Source organism: Hyperoodon ampullatus (genome assembly GCF_949752795.1).
Source record: "Hyperoodon ampullatus genome assembly, chromosome: X".
Lineage (NCBI taxonomy): Eukaryota > Metazoa > Chordata > Mammalia > Artiodactyla > Ziphiidae > Hyperoodon > Hyperoodon ampullatus.
Window position 1 is genome coordinate 114,600,154 of NC_136913.1, and position 16,999 is coordinate 114,617,152.

A 16,999-nucleotide genomic window follows, 5' to 3' on the forward strand; every position below is an offset into this window, starting at 1 on the left:
TTAAAGAAGTGACTCAAGGTCACACTGCTAGAAAGTGGCAGCACCAGGATCAGACCCAAGGACAGTTTGACTCTAAAAGCCCATACTCTCAATCACTGAAGTAATACTTCCATATGCTGACCTTAGTGAGGTAATCTGTGCATGAGGGGAAGAGAGCTGATACATTGGTTGAGTGTCTCCTATTGCCAAGGGCTTTGCATAGGACATCACCTTTCACCTATATACCATCAACATCATGGCTATGTTTAGGCAAACTGTATAAAGGCATATTTTTAAAAATCTGATTCACTTTTTTGGAAAAAATAGTTGAAGCTGTATGATTCCAAAACAATGAGTTATAATTCAAATGTATTTACTACAATAGCTCCCAAGGGTTCGAAAGTTAAAAAAAAAAAAAAGTGTGGCATCATTGATTTGGTGGTTGTTACTGATATTCAAATTACTGACAAACGCATCTGAAAAGTGAGGGAATTTGACAGGATAATCTTAAAGGCCTCCTCCAGCCTTGACTTTTTATGATTCTCATATGCAGGTCTAACGTCAATAGTTTTAAAGGTATGGAATATGAAATAGAATGTAAATGCAGCAGCAGAACTGGTTTGTATGTCAGCATCATTTTATTCCTTAAAGTTATAGAATTTATAGGGCCTAGTGTTAAAATATTATAAAAATAGTCTTTGGTTGTTTGTGGCATTGACTGCTAACTTAAGTAGAAGCTTGGAAACTCCATCACAAAACGATACCCTGAAAATCCAGCCAAATAATTTGCTTCCAACCAACTGCAGCCCTTATAATACGGCTGGCTATAGGAAAAAGAGAGAAAGAGAGAGTGGCAAACACCCTGGCAGTTAATGTTTTTGCTGTCTATAGAAAAACAAATGAGGTTCTGGTCTGAAACAATTAGCATCGCTGTTCATTGTGCATGTGTGAAGCAATAATGCAAGGCATTTGGGATGGCTCCCACTGTTTGTTCCCTTCTTTCTCTGGATTAGAAAATCCATTCAGACAACTAAATAATAGCAAGCATTTATGCAAATTGTTAATTATGAGGCAGAGATAATCATAATCTTGTATATTTCTAAAAGTGCATGTACAATGGGGATTACCAAATGAATTGTTGCTTTATTATTTTACTAGTGGTCGAAAAACATGCTAGCCTTGCAAATAGCTTTCATACATCATTCAGTCCACCAGAATTAAAAATGGCCCCCATGGATGTTTACCAAAGCCAATTCTTTTCCATCTCACCATCTGTATTCCTCTCTTCCTTTCTCACAAACTAAGAGCAGGTATAAATTATTCTAATAATAACTTCTGGTCAAACTGATCAGCCCCATAATAAAAATAAAGAATGAATCAAGATTTGCTTTGTAACATAGCAAAACTGTTAGAGAGAGATGATTCTGGCATGGAGCAAATTTCAAAACAAAAATAAAACAAAATTCTCAATATTTTCCCTGTGAAAGCCATTATAGGAATAATAGTCCCTAGGTTAATTGTCCATTATCTTAATGGTCATTCACTCCGTTTTATTTTACAGATGAGGAAGTCAAGGTTCACAGCAGACATAGGACTTGAGCAAAGTCACCCCACTAGTTAGTAGCAATACCTAGTCCTCCTGCCACCATGACACATCCAATCTCTGATGCTTAAATGCCCTCCTATACTACTATTGTGTGATTAGCTGTCTATGTGTGTCTATACCATTTATCTCAATGAATTTTAATCTGACTATGGAATTAAACCCTGAATTTACTCTTCTTAGATGTCAAATAAATCCACTGAGGCCCTGATGGGAATATGGAAGCCCAGCTACTGAAAGCCAAACTGGGCATCTAAGATATGGTCGATCTGCTCTATTTTAATGAGAGTCTGCCCCAGTGGAGGAATCCTAAGGCTATAACCTTTGCTCTTCCTAAGCTATCTGGCTAGGGAACAAATGATGTAGATGGGTAGGAAGAGAAAGTAGAGACACTGGTAAACCTTTATGGAGCCAATAAGCCTAGAATAGGCCAAATATGGTACTGGTGAGCAGGATGATCTTAGAAGACCACGTACCAAGCAACGAGAGCCACATTTACAAAATGGCTTACAATTCTCACCGCCTCTTCAGCACTGATGGCAATATGATATCACAGCTTGTGGCAACAGTCGTTGCCTGGAAAGACACTATTCTGTCGCATTCTCAACAGTCCCTCCCCCTGACAGTTAGGAACTTTCCTGTGTTTGATTAGATTTGCTCTGCTGCAGAGTTTATGTCACAAAGGCCCCTGGCCTATGGGATTACTGTACCTTGCAAGTCTACATATGTACATACTTTACAATCCCTGATATTTTCCAGTAATTGATTTCCCTTCAATAAAATGCTGACCTAGGTGTTCCCTAAACCACCATCCAGCCTAGTGACAGGCAGGTGGGCCTGAAGCACCGTGGAGAACACTTTGTTGATGGTGGGGTTTTCATAACAGAACACTCTACTGTGTCATCCAATTTCAGCAAAAACGAAAAGAAGCTAGTAACCTACTGCCCAACTGTCTGGGGTGCTGGCCCTGAACTTTCATCCCACTTCTGAACTAGGTCAGCTTTATAGCTGAGACTATATGCCCCAGTAGTTTCAGCTGTTTTAAACTAAAAAAGAGCCCTGAAAAGAATCTGTCCAAGTGGAAACCAAACTATTTATTGTATGGATATTAAACTGATAGGCAATGGCAGAGTCTATTTATTCTAGCTCACTTGGGTTCAGTTCAGCTAAAAATCCATTGTCACTTACCTTGCTGCATCTAGAATCTGAAAAATCCTCCACCTGTTAAAGGAACAGTAAAACCAGGTGCTAGCAAGAGCTTGGTAAGAGAGGAATAAAATAATAAAAGTTTTCCATTTTGCTTTGATAACATATTTTTCCAGCTTTCCAAACCACAAGGAAACAGCTCATGGATGGCTCCCCAACTTTGCTCCCCACTAGCTCCTCTCATGTAGTGGGGGATTATGAATCAGAGGGCTTAAAGGGGCAGGGCAGCACTGAAAGCCAAACCTCTGAAGGGCTATGGGCTGAGAATGATAGATCCTCCACTCAGTGGTAACTAAATCCATTCCCCTTCACACATGCGATGGCAATCTAAGCAAAAAACAAAAGTCAATAAACCAAAACCCAGACCATACCAAACCAAGCACTATGGCATCACTAAAACAGAAATGCCTGATTGAAAGAAGCTAGGAGGAATTTACAGGGATTTTTCATATCATCAGGGATATATGAAACACAAGCAACAAAAGGAAAAGAAAAGAAAGAATGATTAGACTTTGTGGATGCTTTTCAAACAGATGAAAATTCAAAGCACACAGAAAATGATACATAAATCAGCACTAGTTCCTTCCACCCAAATGCAAGACATCCATCAAAGTAAGCAATGTCTTTCCATTTAAAAAAATACTCATCTGTTTTCATAATATATGTCTTAAGAGGCACAAAATACTAATTCTACTACATGAATTTCTGATATTGGCAGGGACTGGGAAGTTGTACATGGGTCAACTGCTAATCTGAGAGTTCAAATGGGCTCAGTTAGCTTTTTGTTTTACTATATTAAGCATGGGATATTATAATGTGGTAACACTTTTGTGTCCATAGCGAGTTATATGGCCTGGATATTTTCTTGGGAGAAGTGTTTCTTTACATCAAATATATCTGGAGGCTTTAGGAATGAGGTAAGAGAGACTTTTCATAGCACAACTAGCAGCAGAGGCCTTGCATCAGCATTTGAGAAGCAATATACAGCTCTTTTATCATCAGTTCTTGGCATGGCTAAGGCCCCCTTCCCTAGTTCTACGAGTTGTTAAGACTGGTGGAGAAGCAAGTGTTATGAAAACAAAAGTGATGTAGTTAATGGCATCAGATCTGTTAGACAAGACACCTCCATTAGCTGACTTACCATCCAGGGCCCAATGTGATCCTTCTCCATTCCAGCCACAAGAAAGAAGTAATCTAGAGTATTCTGGCCTACCCCATGACTTAGTTTCCCTACACAGTGAAGAAAGGGTAGTACCCCTTCTACTGCACTCAGCTTCATGAACAAAATATAATACAACTTTGGGTGAAAAATAAAAACAACAACAACATGAAAACGTAAAGTTATATGTTGAATCTTAGTGCTAGAAAATTCCAAAGTCAAATATGTAGCACTTTCCAAAACTATAATTTTACTTTTGCTGCATTAATAGAAATCCTCAAATAATATAAGTATGTACATAATTTATGTATATTGATGTCTATGGGGACCAGAGCAAATTTAACTTTGCCTCTTGAGATTTTTAAAAAACTTTCTATGTAAGTTTCTCAACTGTCTATTAAAGTTTGCTCAGGGATTACACTGAGGAGACTTTTGGAAGCTCATTGCCTTACCTGGGAGTCCAGGTTGCCGGAGGTGGATTATTCAATGGTGATCCAGGAAGACGTACAGGTGCACCAATCGAAAGGGTGGGCAGTCATCGGAAGTGAATCAAATGCCATGAGGAAAAAGATAAAAAGGAGAGGCATACTGATTAGAAAAAAATGAATTAACTTTATAAGTCCATTTTACTTACACGTACACACACACACACGCACACGCTCTTTGGAAAGGTTCTTAAATGGAATCTTCTTAAAAAGATCCTTTAATAAAATGAAAGGATAATTATGTAATGTGATAGAGGTGCTAATTATCACTACAACAGCAATCATATTACAACATATAAGTGTATCAAATTAACACATTGTACACCTTAAATTTACACAATGTTATGTGTCAAATATATTCAATTAAAAAATCACCCCACACAAAAAATATGTCATTTATTATGTGACAGGCATCATTATAGGTACTTAAGGATATGGCAGTGAGTAAAACAGACGCAAATCTCTGCCTTCACAGAGTTTACAATTTTGTGGAAGATGTTTTTATACCATCTGTTTGAAAAAGAGTTCCACATAAATATACTGTATGTTATGAACTCTAGGAAAATGTTTCTCCTAGCTTTATTTATGTCTTTATGTATGGAGAACATATCCACTGGCATCAGATTCAACATCTGTATTAGAAAGGCTTCTCTTTCTGATTGGAAGGGACATTATTTCTTTTCATGATTTCTCCGTGTGGAAACTTCCCCCCGCCCCCCATCAAAGGCTGTAAGTCAGGTTTCTTTTTAGTGAGGCCATTTGCTGTTCATAGAATTCCACGTGCGTATACCTTGAAATACTGTGAAAACAAGAAGTCTCTAGATGGCAGCTTCATAATACTGTGGGGTACCACATCCCAGCAGTTTTTCTCATTGGATGCTCTAGTGTTCTGTAACACTCTGAGATTGGACTCATCAGCCCTCAGCAAGCCACCTCTTAAGAAAGCAACAGCAGGTGGTGGACAAAAGGAGCTGTGCTTCTCATGCCCATGACCCAGACACTGGCTGGAGAAGAAGCAGTGAGAGTAACCTTCTGGACCAAGGTTCAAGATGGGGCCAAATATCTCTCAAGAGACAGCTACTACCTAAATGTTAAATTAGCAGGAAAAGGAAAAGATGAAAATGAAGGGAAAACACACACACACACACACACACACACACATACATACACATATATATATATATATATATAATATATATATATATATATCAGTGGAAAAATGGGAATTGAGGGGGAGACTTGGGAGCCCCCAAAACTCCAGATGGGGATTCGTGCTAACTAGAAACCTCAAATGATGACACCTACCCCCTGGCATTTAGATTCTCAGGGTAGGTGCTTAACGCTTCAGAATTAAAAGTGAAGCTTTCTAAGCACAGGGAACTATATCCAATATCCTGGGATAAACCATAATGGAAAAGAATATAAAAAGGAATGTATATATGTGTATAACTAAGTCATTTTGCTGTACAGCAGAGATTAACACAACATTGTAAATCAACTATACTTCAATTTTTTTTAAAAAAGTGAAGTTATCTATTCACTTTGATATTAAAGATCCAAATTAAGATGTAGGAAAAACAGGATGATGTAAAAATCCGAGAGCCTCTGCCTATAAATCTGGATTCCTGGTTTCTAATCCTGTTTTGCCAATGACTCATTTGATCTTGGGCAATTTCTCTTCTCCACTCTCTCAGGGAGCCATATGAAAAGAGGGATTTTCACAAGGTGGTTTCTAAAAATCCTCCAGTTCCAATATTTTTGTAATTCTCTAATAGCTTTGCCTTTCATTTTGGTGCCAAGTTAGTTAAAAGGACAAAAATCTCTGGTCGTTTTCTCAGTACAACATGCCATTAGTAGTTCAGAGAGCCCAGAGCTCCACAGTCTGAGCTTACGAGTAGATGAAAATGTGGCCAAAACAATAACAGCCAAGTTGAAATGCAGCCGATCATCATTCTGTCCAGGGAAACAGCTTTGTTTATTTGAAATAGAGTGGCTGGTTCTCTAGGATGGAAAAGTTCTACAAGTAAACTTAACTGAGAATAACAAGGAAAATCTAATTGATAAACAACTAACACCCACCAGCCCTTCTCTTTCTGCTCGTGCAGCTGCTTCATCTGCCAGGAGCCTGGGATGTTGGTGATTGCTGTCAATCAGCAGAGACCTCCACAGCCACAGCCTCCCAGATAAAGGCTTGCATAGATGCTCATATTTTGCAAAGGGTGGTTAAAACAAACAAAAAAAACTCCCCACCAACACTGTTTTGGTCTGATGGCAAATCTGTGGCAGACAATACACTCCGGGAACCAATTACCTCCCACTGTTCCAGGGCTGCCAAGCAAACGGCCCATTCAAGCTCTCTGATTTGTGATACTGGATTGGTTTGCTCCCATACCCAGAGCTGCTGTGCCCTTGATCTCCCACCTTCTTCCCATGTAGGATGCCCTCCACTCTCATCCTGGTCTGACCTAATATACTGCTGCTCAGTTACCCACCACCTCCTTTTGTATCTTAGGGCACACCCTCATTTGGTATCTGAAGGCCAAATACAGTGTATCTTAGTGAAAAACTTATTCTGTATGTTGAATCTGGTCCCCTAAATGGGAAGGTGTCCTACACAAAGTCCCAGGTGAAGGACTCTTACTCTTGTTGTTTTTCCCAAGTTTTATATTTTTATTGCTAATTACCATTAAACACTTTTAAAATTTTTAATTGAAATATAGTTGATTTACAATGTTGTGTTAGTTTCAGGTGTATAGTAACGTGATTCAGTTAAACATTTTTTTAGATTTTTTCCATTACAGGTTATTACAAGATATTGAGTGTAGTTCCCTGTGCTATACAGCAGGTCCTTGTTGGTTGGTTATCTGTTTTATAGAAGGACTCTTATTCAAACTGGTGGGGGAAAATGCAGAAGCCAGATGAAAGGCCTGGATGATTTTTAAGGCCCTAGGCAAAAAAAAGAAAAAAAAAAAAAAGCAACCCGTCTTCTTTACTTCTTTACTTGTCTTCTTTACTTTAAAGCTACTTTAAAAATGATGCCTGGCCTCAACCTTTTGCTCATGCACAAGCCTGAGAGGCAGTGGGGGGCCATGGAATAAGCCTAGGTCTCACACAGACTGGGTTCTAGTCCAGGCTCTTTCACTTACTAATTGTATGATACTGCAAAGGTGCCTTAACCTCTCAAACCTTGATTTCCTCATCTGCAAAATGGGAACAAGTATAGTACCCACACAAGTAATGATGTTCAACATATTTAACAATCAATACGGTATGGGCACTGGTCAATCAGAAAAGAAGCCAACTGTCAACACCCTGTGTAGACAGGCCAATGCATGCCCCAAAAGGTGGTCGTGAGGATTAGATGAGATCATGCCTGGAAAGCCCGTAGCAAAGTACCACGTCCAGGGTCAGAACTCAATAACTTTTGTGCATGATTATTTTTATCCAGGGAAGAAAACGAGTAAGAGAATTGTCCAACAGTATTTTGAATGTATGGCAGGCCAGGGTCAAGACTCCTAGCCTCATGTGGCTGAGCCCTCTTGCCACCCTGGGAACACAGGCAGCTTTTCAAAGCCAGGGTTCAAGGACATCTACATGTACAAGGCCATGTTGAACGCAACCATATTTATTGTTATGGGGGAGGAGTATCCCCCAATATGTATGTTCTACTGTTTGACAGCTCTGCTTTCATCCTCGTTGCATGCCAAGCCTACCAGAAACTGCAAATTCCAAGAAAGGGAGCTCTTCAGAGTCAGCCTCAGAAGACTAGAATCCAGAATATCCTTTCCAACCTTTACTCTGTAAGTATTTGCTTCCATCCCCTTTGGCACAACTCTGAGGCCTCCTGAGTTTGTCGTGACTGCTCCTTTCATAATGGACTCCTTCCCCCCAGATACTAAATCTGGCTTCCAGACCCATCCTCCTGGCCTACTTTCCCTGACAGCTGACAAGATTTCAATCCTATCCTTGCCTTTGAACAGGAACATTTTAAGACTACAGAGTCTTCTAGATCCACAGGAATGACCCTCTAAAAAATGGTTCAATCTCCAATCCCATGACATTTAGAGAGGACATTTTTTGTAACATGTTTATTGGAGGATAACTGCTTTACAATGGTGTGTTAGTTTCTGCTGTATAACAAAGTGAATCAGCTATAGATATACATATATCCCCATATCTCCTCCCTCTTGCGTCTCCCTCCCTCCCACCCTCCCTAACCCACCCCTCTAGGTGGTCTCAAAGCAATGAGCTGATCTCCCCATGCGATGCAGCTGCTTCCCACTAGCTATCTATTTTATATTTGGTAGTGTATATATGTCCATGCCACTCTCAACTCCTCCCAGCTTACTCTTCCCCCTCCCAGTGTCCTCAACTCCATTCTCTACGTCTGCGAGAGAGGACATATTTTTGATAGGGATTTGTCCCCATACCTCTCCATTTATACCACCTAAATACACTATATACAATACAGTGTAGAATATATAACAGAGAGCTACGCTGGCTATGTCAAAACCCTGTGGTTCATAGCTGCTGGTTTCTTATTCCCTGGAGTCATGTGGGTGGGGAGAGACAAATGCAGCACAAGGGAACAGAAAGAGGCCTGGACGAGAAGTCAGAAGACCGAGGTCCTCATGCAAGCTCTGCTGTGTGACCCCTCACCAGCCCACTCTCCAGAGGGGAAGACGGCTCTCAGTTTCCCTATCTGCACAGTGAGGGTGTTAGACTAAGTGCTTTCCCAAAGGCCCCTGTTCATTAGAGCACTCTAAGACTTTATAAGGAATGTGACTCAGGAACATTCCTATGAATAGAGCCTGGGTTCTTACCAACCAAGGCTGAGAGAAACACTCTTGCATTGCTCTGAGAGACTCTAGGGCCCAAGGCTGAGTAGACAAGCTTCTTTTCACTGGCCCACTTTTTCCATTAGGTCTCCAGACCTCCCTGGCTCCTCAGGGAACTGCACTTGGGCATGCTCATGACCTTCTGGCCAGTGCCCGGTGTGTAAGTCAGGAGTTACCTAAATTCTGCGTAATAAGCCAATTTAAGGAGAGCTACTGATGGCTTAATTGTGGTCACTCTCTGAGGTTATACTTGGACTGGGTGGGAAACCTAAAGGAGTGATTAATATGAGCAGATCAGCTGCTCCGGGCTGGAATCCTTCTAGTACCATCTCTCTCAACAGCATGGAGTCATTCTTTAACCCAACATTGGATTCAGAACTCAAGTGGCCACTATAAACGAGTGGTTTGAAAGGTCTTCCTACCATCATCAATCACAGACTCCGAAGGGCTGGGAGATGGCTCTGGGTGATCTTTTGAGACCATAGTGTTGCAGAACCCTTTCCTGACCCCGAGTCTCTGCAGAGGCGGGGACTTGCTGCAGATCACAGACTGCCTCAGTGGCAGGGCCAAGACCAGGATCCAGCTCTACAGGTCCCTTTCCCTGACAGGGTACTACCCACCTCATGTCCACCAAAGCATGCCTAGGGCAGCAGGCAAGCAGACATCTGTGTCCCCACATACAACCACACAACCCTTCAGAACAACTCAAAGAGCAATGGCTGCAAAAGACTGGGAAAACAACCGAAAAAGACCCCAAGGACTTTCAATTCTTCCTTTCCAGTAGCTGTTAAATTGTAAACACATTTTCCTAAGCTGCTCTCTCAGGTTTTGTTCTCTGCCTACACGTACGTTGACTACATCACGCCGTAACCATCAGCGATTCTTCTGTTCTCTTCCTTTTGAGAAATAATGCCTAATACCTGGGCCCTGTATTGCCAAAACACCAAGCACGTTTTGGAAACAAAGTGGACCTGGTGAGGAAGATTGTTACAGTCCTTTGCTTACCTATTGGCAAGTCAGGCAATTCTCAGTTGCAGAGGTCTTCCCTAAGCTGTTTGTTATCTGCAGTCATTGCTGAAACCGCCCCATCAGCTCCCCCCCACACCCCTACCCACCAGTTTTTGGTAAAATCTTCCCATTTTGGCATCATAAGAGTGCCCTCTAGCGCTGATCTAATTAAGAACCTGGAGACTGAGGGATTCCTGTTTTCGTAGGAAATGGGTTTAGCTATAACTTGTCCTTCGCTGTGTCCAGATATATTCTTTCTGAAGCATCTCTAAAGCACCTACTTGACAATGTAGTCTTTCAGAAAGCAGTGAAAGGAGTGTTTTGCCACTGAACAAACAATGCAAACCAAAAACCAAAAAAAAAAAAAAAAAAAAGGGAGGGCCTTAAAAGAAACCCTGGCTTATGCTCCCTGCTGACATGCATTCCCACTCATGATGCCGGGGCGCTGTTTGAATTATAAAAGAGGGTGCACAGACACAGGACGACTCCATCAATTAAAAGTTAACAGTAATTTTTAAAAAAATAAAAAAATTATACAATTTTTAAAGGTTACTTTCCATTTACAGTTATTACAAAATATTGGCTCTATTTCCTGTGTTGTGCAGTATATCCTTGAGCCTACCTTATACCCAATACTTTGTACCTCCCACCTTGCCCCTCCCCCCACTCCCCACTGGTAACCACTAGTTTGTTCTCTATATCTGTGACTCTCTTCTTTTAAAAAGTTGACAGTGATTTTTGCACAAGGAACTCTGCTCTGAAGTGCCTGGTGCCACGCTTCTACACTCAGTACCCTTGAGCAAGTGACACTAGACTAAACACAAAGAAAAAGAAAAAGGTCTCTGCAGGTGATGAGAAAGGTGTGAGAACAGGCTGGATGGAGAATGAGGCACCGCGAGGCCCAAGCTGAAAGAAATAAAGACTTCCAGTACATCACCCTGACAGTAAAGAGCAAAGGAAAAGGGACGTCTGAGAACTGCAATGCGTTCGGCTTGAACAAAAGGAAGTTGGGTTGTGATAATATAATTCTGGATTCCATGGAATGTTGTGGCTCAGAGAGGCAAGAGATAGAAGACAGAGAAACAATATAGTGGTTCACAGCTGGAGACTCATTTTTCCCAGGATGAATCATACCTTGAGGCTCAACCATATCTGATTTAGTTGATACTTAGCCGTGTGGCTGACAGGGTCTTGGTGCTCGGCCATGTGTCAAGTCTGAGCCTCTGAGGTGGGAGAGCCAAGTTCAGGACACTGGTCCACCAGAGGCCTCCAGGCTCCACATAATATCAAACCACGAAAGCTCCCCAAGAAATCTCCATCGTGATGCTAAGACCCAGCTCCACTGAACGGCCAGCAAGCTACAGTGCTGGACACCCTATGCCAAACAACTAGCAAGACAGGAACACAATGCCACCCATTAGCAGAGAGGCTGCCTAAAATCATACTAAGTTCACAGACACCCCAAAACACACCACCAGATGCGGTCCTGCCCACCAGAAAGACAAGATTCAGCCTCATCCAGCAGAACACAGGCACCAGTCCCGTCCACCAGGAAGCTTACACAACCCACTGAACCAACCTTACCCACTGGGGGCAGACACCAAAAACAGCGGGTACTACGAACCTGCAGCCTGCAAAAAGGAGACCCCAAACACAATAAGTTAAGCAAAATGAGAAGACAGAGAAACACACAGCAGATGAAGGAGCAAGGTAAAAACCCACCAGACCAAACAAATGAAGAGGAAATAGGCAGTCTCCCTGAAAACGAATTCACAGTAATGATAGTAAAGATGATGCAAAATCTTGGAAATAGAATGGAGAAAATACAAGAAACGTTTAACAAGGAACTAGAAGAAATAAAGAGCAAACAAACAATGATGAACAACACAATACATGAAATTAAAAATTCTCTAGAAGGGATCAATAGCAGAATAACTGAGGCAGAGGAACGGATAAGTGACCTGGAAGATAAAAGAGTGGAAATAACTACTGAAGAGCAGAATAAAGAAAAAAGAATGAAAAGAAATGAGGACAGTCTCAGAGACCTCTGGGACAACATTAAATGCCCCAACATTCGAATTATAGGGGTTCCAGAAGAAGAAGAGAAAAAGGAAGGGACTGAGAAAATATTTGAAGAGATTATAGTTGAAAACTTCCCTAATATGGGAAAGGAAAGAGTTAATCAAGTCCAGGAAGTGTACAGAGTCCCATACAGGATAAATCCAAGGAAAAACACACCAAGACACATATTAATCAAGCTATCAAAAATTAAATACAAAGAAAAAATATTCAGCCAAGTCACTAAGACGATCAGACAGTAACGACACATGGAATGGTCCATCCTGGACATATGTCACTTGCTTTCCTCAAGGAGCTTCTATCTCTGCTGATGTCGAAGTATGGCAGGAGCCAGTGGCTTGGGTCTGAAACTTCCCTCAAGCCAGCCCCAAAGAGGGAACCGGCAGGTCTGTGAAGAAAGAGGCAAGTGCTAGAAGTGGAGCCAGCACTGGCTTTGGAGCTGACAGGACTGTGTTCGAATCCCAGCTCTTCCAAATGTCTTTGGTTGCTTCAAACCCGTCAGTCTCATTTTTCTCAACAAAACTGTGACCTCCTTGTGATCTCCAATATCTGACAGAAGGCACAAACCAGGTGCTCAATAAAACCTGCTGAATTTACTAAAACCAACCATTTTGATTTTAAAAAGTGAAAAATGCCCCTCATTGTCCAGATGTTTGGGAAGAAGTAAACGAAACATCTGTATAATGGACTCCATTGTTTAAAATCTGTGTTGAAGATTTTAAGCCACTGCTGTTCTTGCCCACATAGATCTTGCTAGTCTCTATCAATGTGACAAATCAAAAGGTACAGGGCTGTGCTTGAGACCCCCAGGCCAAACAGTTCTTTCAGTTTGGCAGATGTAATATTCATGATTGGATTTAACTTGGTGCTATTGATGGATGCACCGCTTTTTGAAAATTCATGACCGGTTCGACATTTTTGGACACCTTTGTGGACTTTGGACACCTTTTCATGTGAAGATGTAGCACCATTTTTAGGCAAAGCCTCGGTTTTCATGAGAAAGCAGGTTTCCTTTTATAGCGAGATTGTCAGTTTCATGTCTAACCTGAAGTTTGAAAACCAGGTACCAAAAAGGCCCTGAGTGTTTCTGCCCCCCAAATCCAAAATATGGGACAAGTGTGTCAGATCATCTGGAAGAGTACACAGAATATCTTTTCTAGAATTATTGGAAATTATACCTAAATGACAAACAATAACAATCATACTATAAGCTATTAAATAATGAGTATTTCCTATATGCCAGGCACCATGCACTTTACAGGAGTTATTTCATCCCGAGCAGAAGTCTATACTCATTGTACAGATGAGAAAACTGAGGCTCAGAGGGACTCGTACAACTAATAACTCAAATCCAGAGTTGTAGGATGCCAGCGCCCAAGCTCATTACCCATTAAGCTATACTGTACCTGTGAGGCAGGCATCATTTTTATCTTTTTACAGGTAAATTAGGTGAAGCTCAGAGAATAACTTGCTCAAGGTCACATAGCTAATAAGTGAAGGCGCTGAGATGAGAATATTCAATATTCCCTGACTCCTAATATTTTTTCAAAGTATAATTGATTTACAGTATTGTGTTAGTTCCAGGTGTATAGTAAAGCGATTCAGTTATATATATATTTTTCAGACTAGATTCCATTATAGGTTATTACAAAATATTGAATATTGTCCTGTGTTATACAGTAAATCCTTGTTGCTTATCTATTTTATGTATAGTAGTTTGTATCTCTTAATTCTCTTAATCTCTAATTTAACCCTCCCCCCTCCCTTTCTTCTTTGGTAATCATAAATTTGTTTTCTATGTCTGTGGGTCTATTTCTGTTTTGTAAGTAAGTACATTTGTATTTTTTTAAGATTCCATACATAAGCGATATTACATGATATTTGTCTTTCTCTGTCTGACTTATTTCACTTAGTATGATAATCTCTAGGTCCATCCATGTTGCTGCAAATGGCAGTATTTTGTTCGTTTTTACTGCTGAGTAATATTCCATTGTGTATATACACCACATTTTCTTAAGCCATTTGTCTGCTGGTGGGCACTTGAGTTGTTCCAATGTCTTGGTTATTGTAAATAGTGCTGCAATGAACACTGGGGTGTATGTATCCTTCAAATTAGAGTTTTCATCTTTTCTGGATACATGCCTAGGAGTGGGATTGCTGAATCATATGGTAGCTCTATTTTTAGTTTTTTAAGGAACTTCCAGACTGTTTTCTATAGTGGCTGCACCAATTTACATTCCCACCAACAGTGTAGGAGGGTTCACTTTCCTCCACACCCTCTCCAGCCTTTATTATTTGTAGACTTTTTGATGATGGCCATTCTGATCAGTGTGAGGTGATAGCTCGTTGTGGTTTTGATTTGCATTTCTCTAATCATTAATGATGTGGAGCATGTTTTCACATGCCTGTTGGCCATCTGTGTCTTCTTTGGAGAAATGCCTATTTAGGTCTTCTGCCTGTTTTTTTGATGGGGCTGTTCGGGTTTTTTTTTTTTTTTGATATTAAGTTGTATGAGCTGTTTGTATATTTTGGAAATTAACCCCCTGCCCTGACTCCAAATCTTATGCATTCCCTACTGTGCTGTGTGCCACACCTCCACAAGGCACAAATGTAGAAAATAATCTCTCTGTGCACATCAAACCTGCACTGAGAGCAGGGGTTGCCCTCTAGTTACTGTACAAGGCCGCAGTGTGCTCGGAAGTGATTCGTTGTGTGCCTCTCTTCAAGCTTCTCGTGGGACCATTTTTCATTTTGAATTTCAGGAGAAACTTGCAGGCGGTGAGTGTCAAGCACTTGACTACGCAAGGAAGGGAGGAAGTAGCTCATTTGAAGATGAAAACCTAGTGTAAATCTTTACCGCAGCTATGCTACTCCCCTAGTACGTAAATCAGGTGGCAGTGGGTGGGCTAGGGGCCTGTGGGAGAAGGAAGTTGGCAGGCAGATCAGTGCTCACACGCGCTCGCTCTCTCTCTTACTCTCTCTCCCCTCCCCCCTCCCTCCCTCCCTCCACAGCAGGGTGGAAGTGAGGGGTGCTTCTTGCTATTATACTTATATTTCCTTATCTATAGGAAAATTTGATTAAATCACATATATATTAAATCATATACATATATATTTCCGAATCTAGAAAATCCAAGGCAAGTTGACCAAGGCAAAAAGCAGGAAGGAACAGGAGTACATGCCTCATTCCAAGAAGACCCATGTAATTACAGTAGTAAGAGGAGAACTGTTGCCTTGGGAAGGAGCTGTGTTTGTCTAATGATGGAGGAATTCATTCTTAAGCAGGGTGAGCCAGGCCACTCACAATTTGACCTGGATGTAGCTTTAAAACCTATCAAAGTTGGAAGGTACCTTAGAGACCATTCTAAGACCACCCACTGCTTTTTCGAAGGCCCCAAGAGAGAAGGGGACTCGTCCAAAGTCACACAGTTAGTACATAACAGGGCGATAACCAGCTCCCAGACCTCACAACTTCCAGTTTATGAGTCTTATAAGTACCAGGGTCCTCTACAAGAAAATGAATGTGGCCATCTAAGATAGAGGGATGGGAGTGAGAAGGCCACTTGGGAGTCAGCAGTAGGGATCCAGGCATGAGGGCTGAGCTTAGTTGTTTAATTGGAACGATAACCTTGAAAGATGGTCTTTCCTGTCTCTTTGTACAAGTGACGAAACTGAGCCTCAGAGAGAAGGGGCTGCCAAAGGTCCGGCAGCTACTTAAAGACTGAGACTTCAAGGTTCGTCTGATTCCAAAGTCTACGTGCTTTTTGCCCTACCTATGTTTTTGCCCCCTCAATTCTCTGTGGTCATCTCCCAAATAGAAAGGAGGTCCCTCCAAGTTACAAGTGAATTGTAATGTCTTCATTTTTTTGCAGTTGTAGTGAAAACGGGGTGAGCCCTCATCTGCAAACCCACATCCAACAAAGCCTTGGTCAGTGCCTGGTTCTCGGCTTCCAAGGAGCAACTCTGTACTGTCCTTGGCCTTGGGAACCAAGAAAAAACAGGAAGCCATCAGGGTTACCTATCAAGTTCCACGCACCTTCCCCGCAACAAGAACTGGTGGTGTCACCTGAGGCTGCCGAGGCTGCCCATCTGGGAAGTAAGGGCGTCTGAGCTGTCAGCTAAGTGGGATGATGCTGTGGGAGTTTCTTGGTGCCTGAAGGCAAGGGATCCAGCTGAAGTCTGCATACAGCACTAGGCAGTGCTCATCTCCACGCACAGCTCCCCTCAAGGAGTCCTGCCTCAGCCCTACGATGGTAGCCCCATGGCAGCAGATCGGTGTCTCTTCCTTCCGGAAAGTTGACAGGCACTGAAGTAGTGGGGCAGTCCCCAGGAGTTGGAGGAAGAATTTGGAACTGCTTATTTGAAGCTGGACTTGCTGAATTGCTAATTGCCCAACTGGCACATCATTAGGCTACTTGCTCATTCTTCCCGATCAAGATGGGGTGGGGAGGTGGGCAGTGGATATCCTGCAGGCAGTGAAGAAATCACCAGGCAGCTGGGTTGGTGGAAACCGAATCCTAGTTTCCCACTGACACACATTCTGATCAATCTCCAACTGCCCAACCGTTGGTAGTTGCCCTTCACATTCTGGCTTTAAGCTACTCTGCCCCCAGCCCCTCATCAGATAGGTAAAGATCTGAAA

The 16,999-nt window shown here is 41.8% G+C and overlaps 1 protein-coding gene across 3 annotated transcripts in view; it reads right to left on the reverse strand.

Moving 5' to 3' along the window:
• HS6ST2 (heparan sulfate 6-O-sulfotransferase 2) overlaps nt 1-16,999 on the reverse strand; it is a gene marked incomplete at both ends in the record, with an annotated part of 281,173 nt that overhangs the window by 72,303 nt on the left and 191,871 nt on the right. Inside the window, one exon of one of the 3 annotated variants that reach the window (XM_079727293.1) lies at nt 2,771-2,803. The exons of the other annotated variants lie outside the window; for them this stretch is intronic. Coding sequence (XP_079583419.1) covers nt 2,771-2,803 — 33 coding nt within the window. The remainder of the gene's footprint in view (nt 1-2,770; nt 2,804-16,999) is intronic. 3 annotated transcript variants of the gene reach the window in all.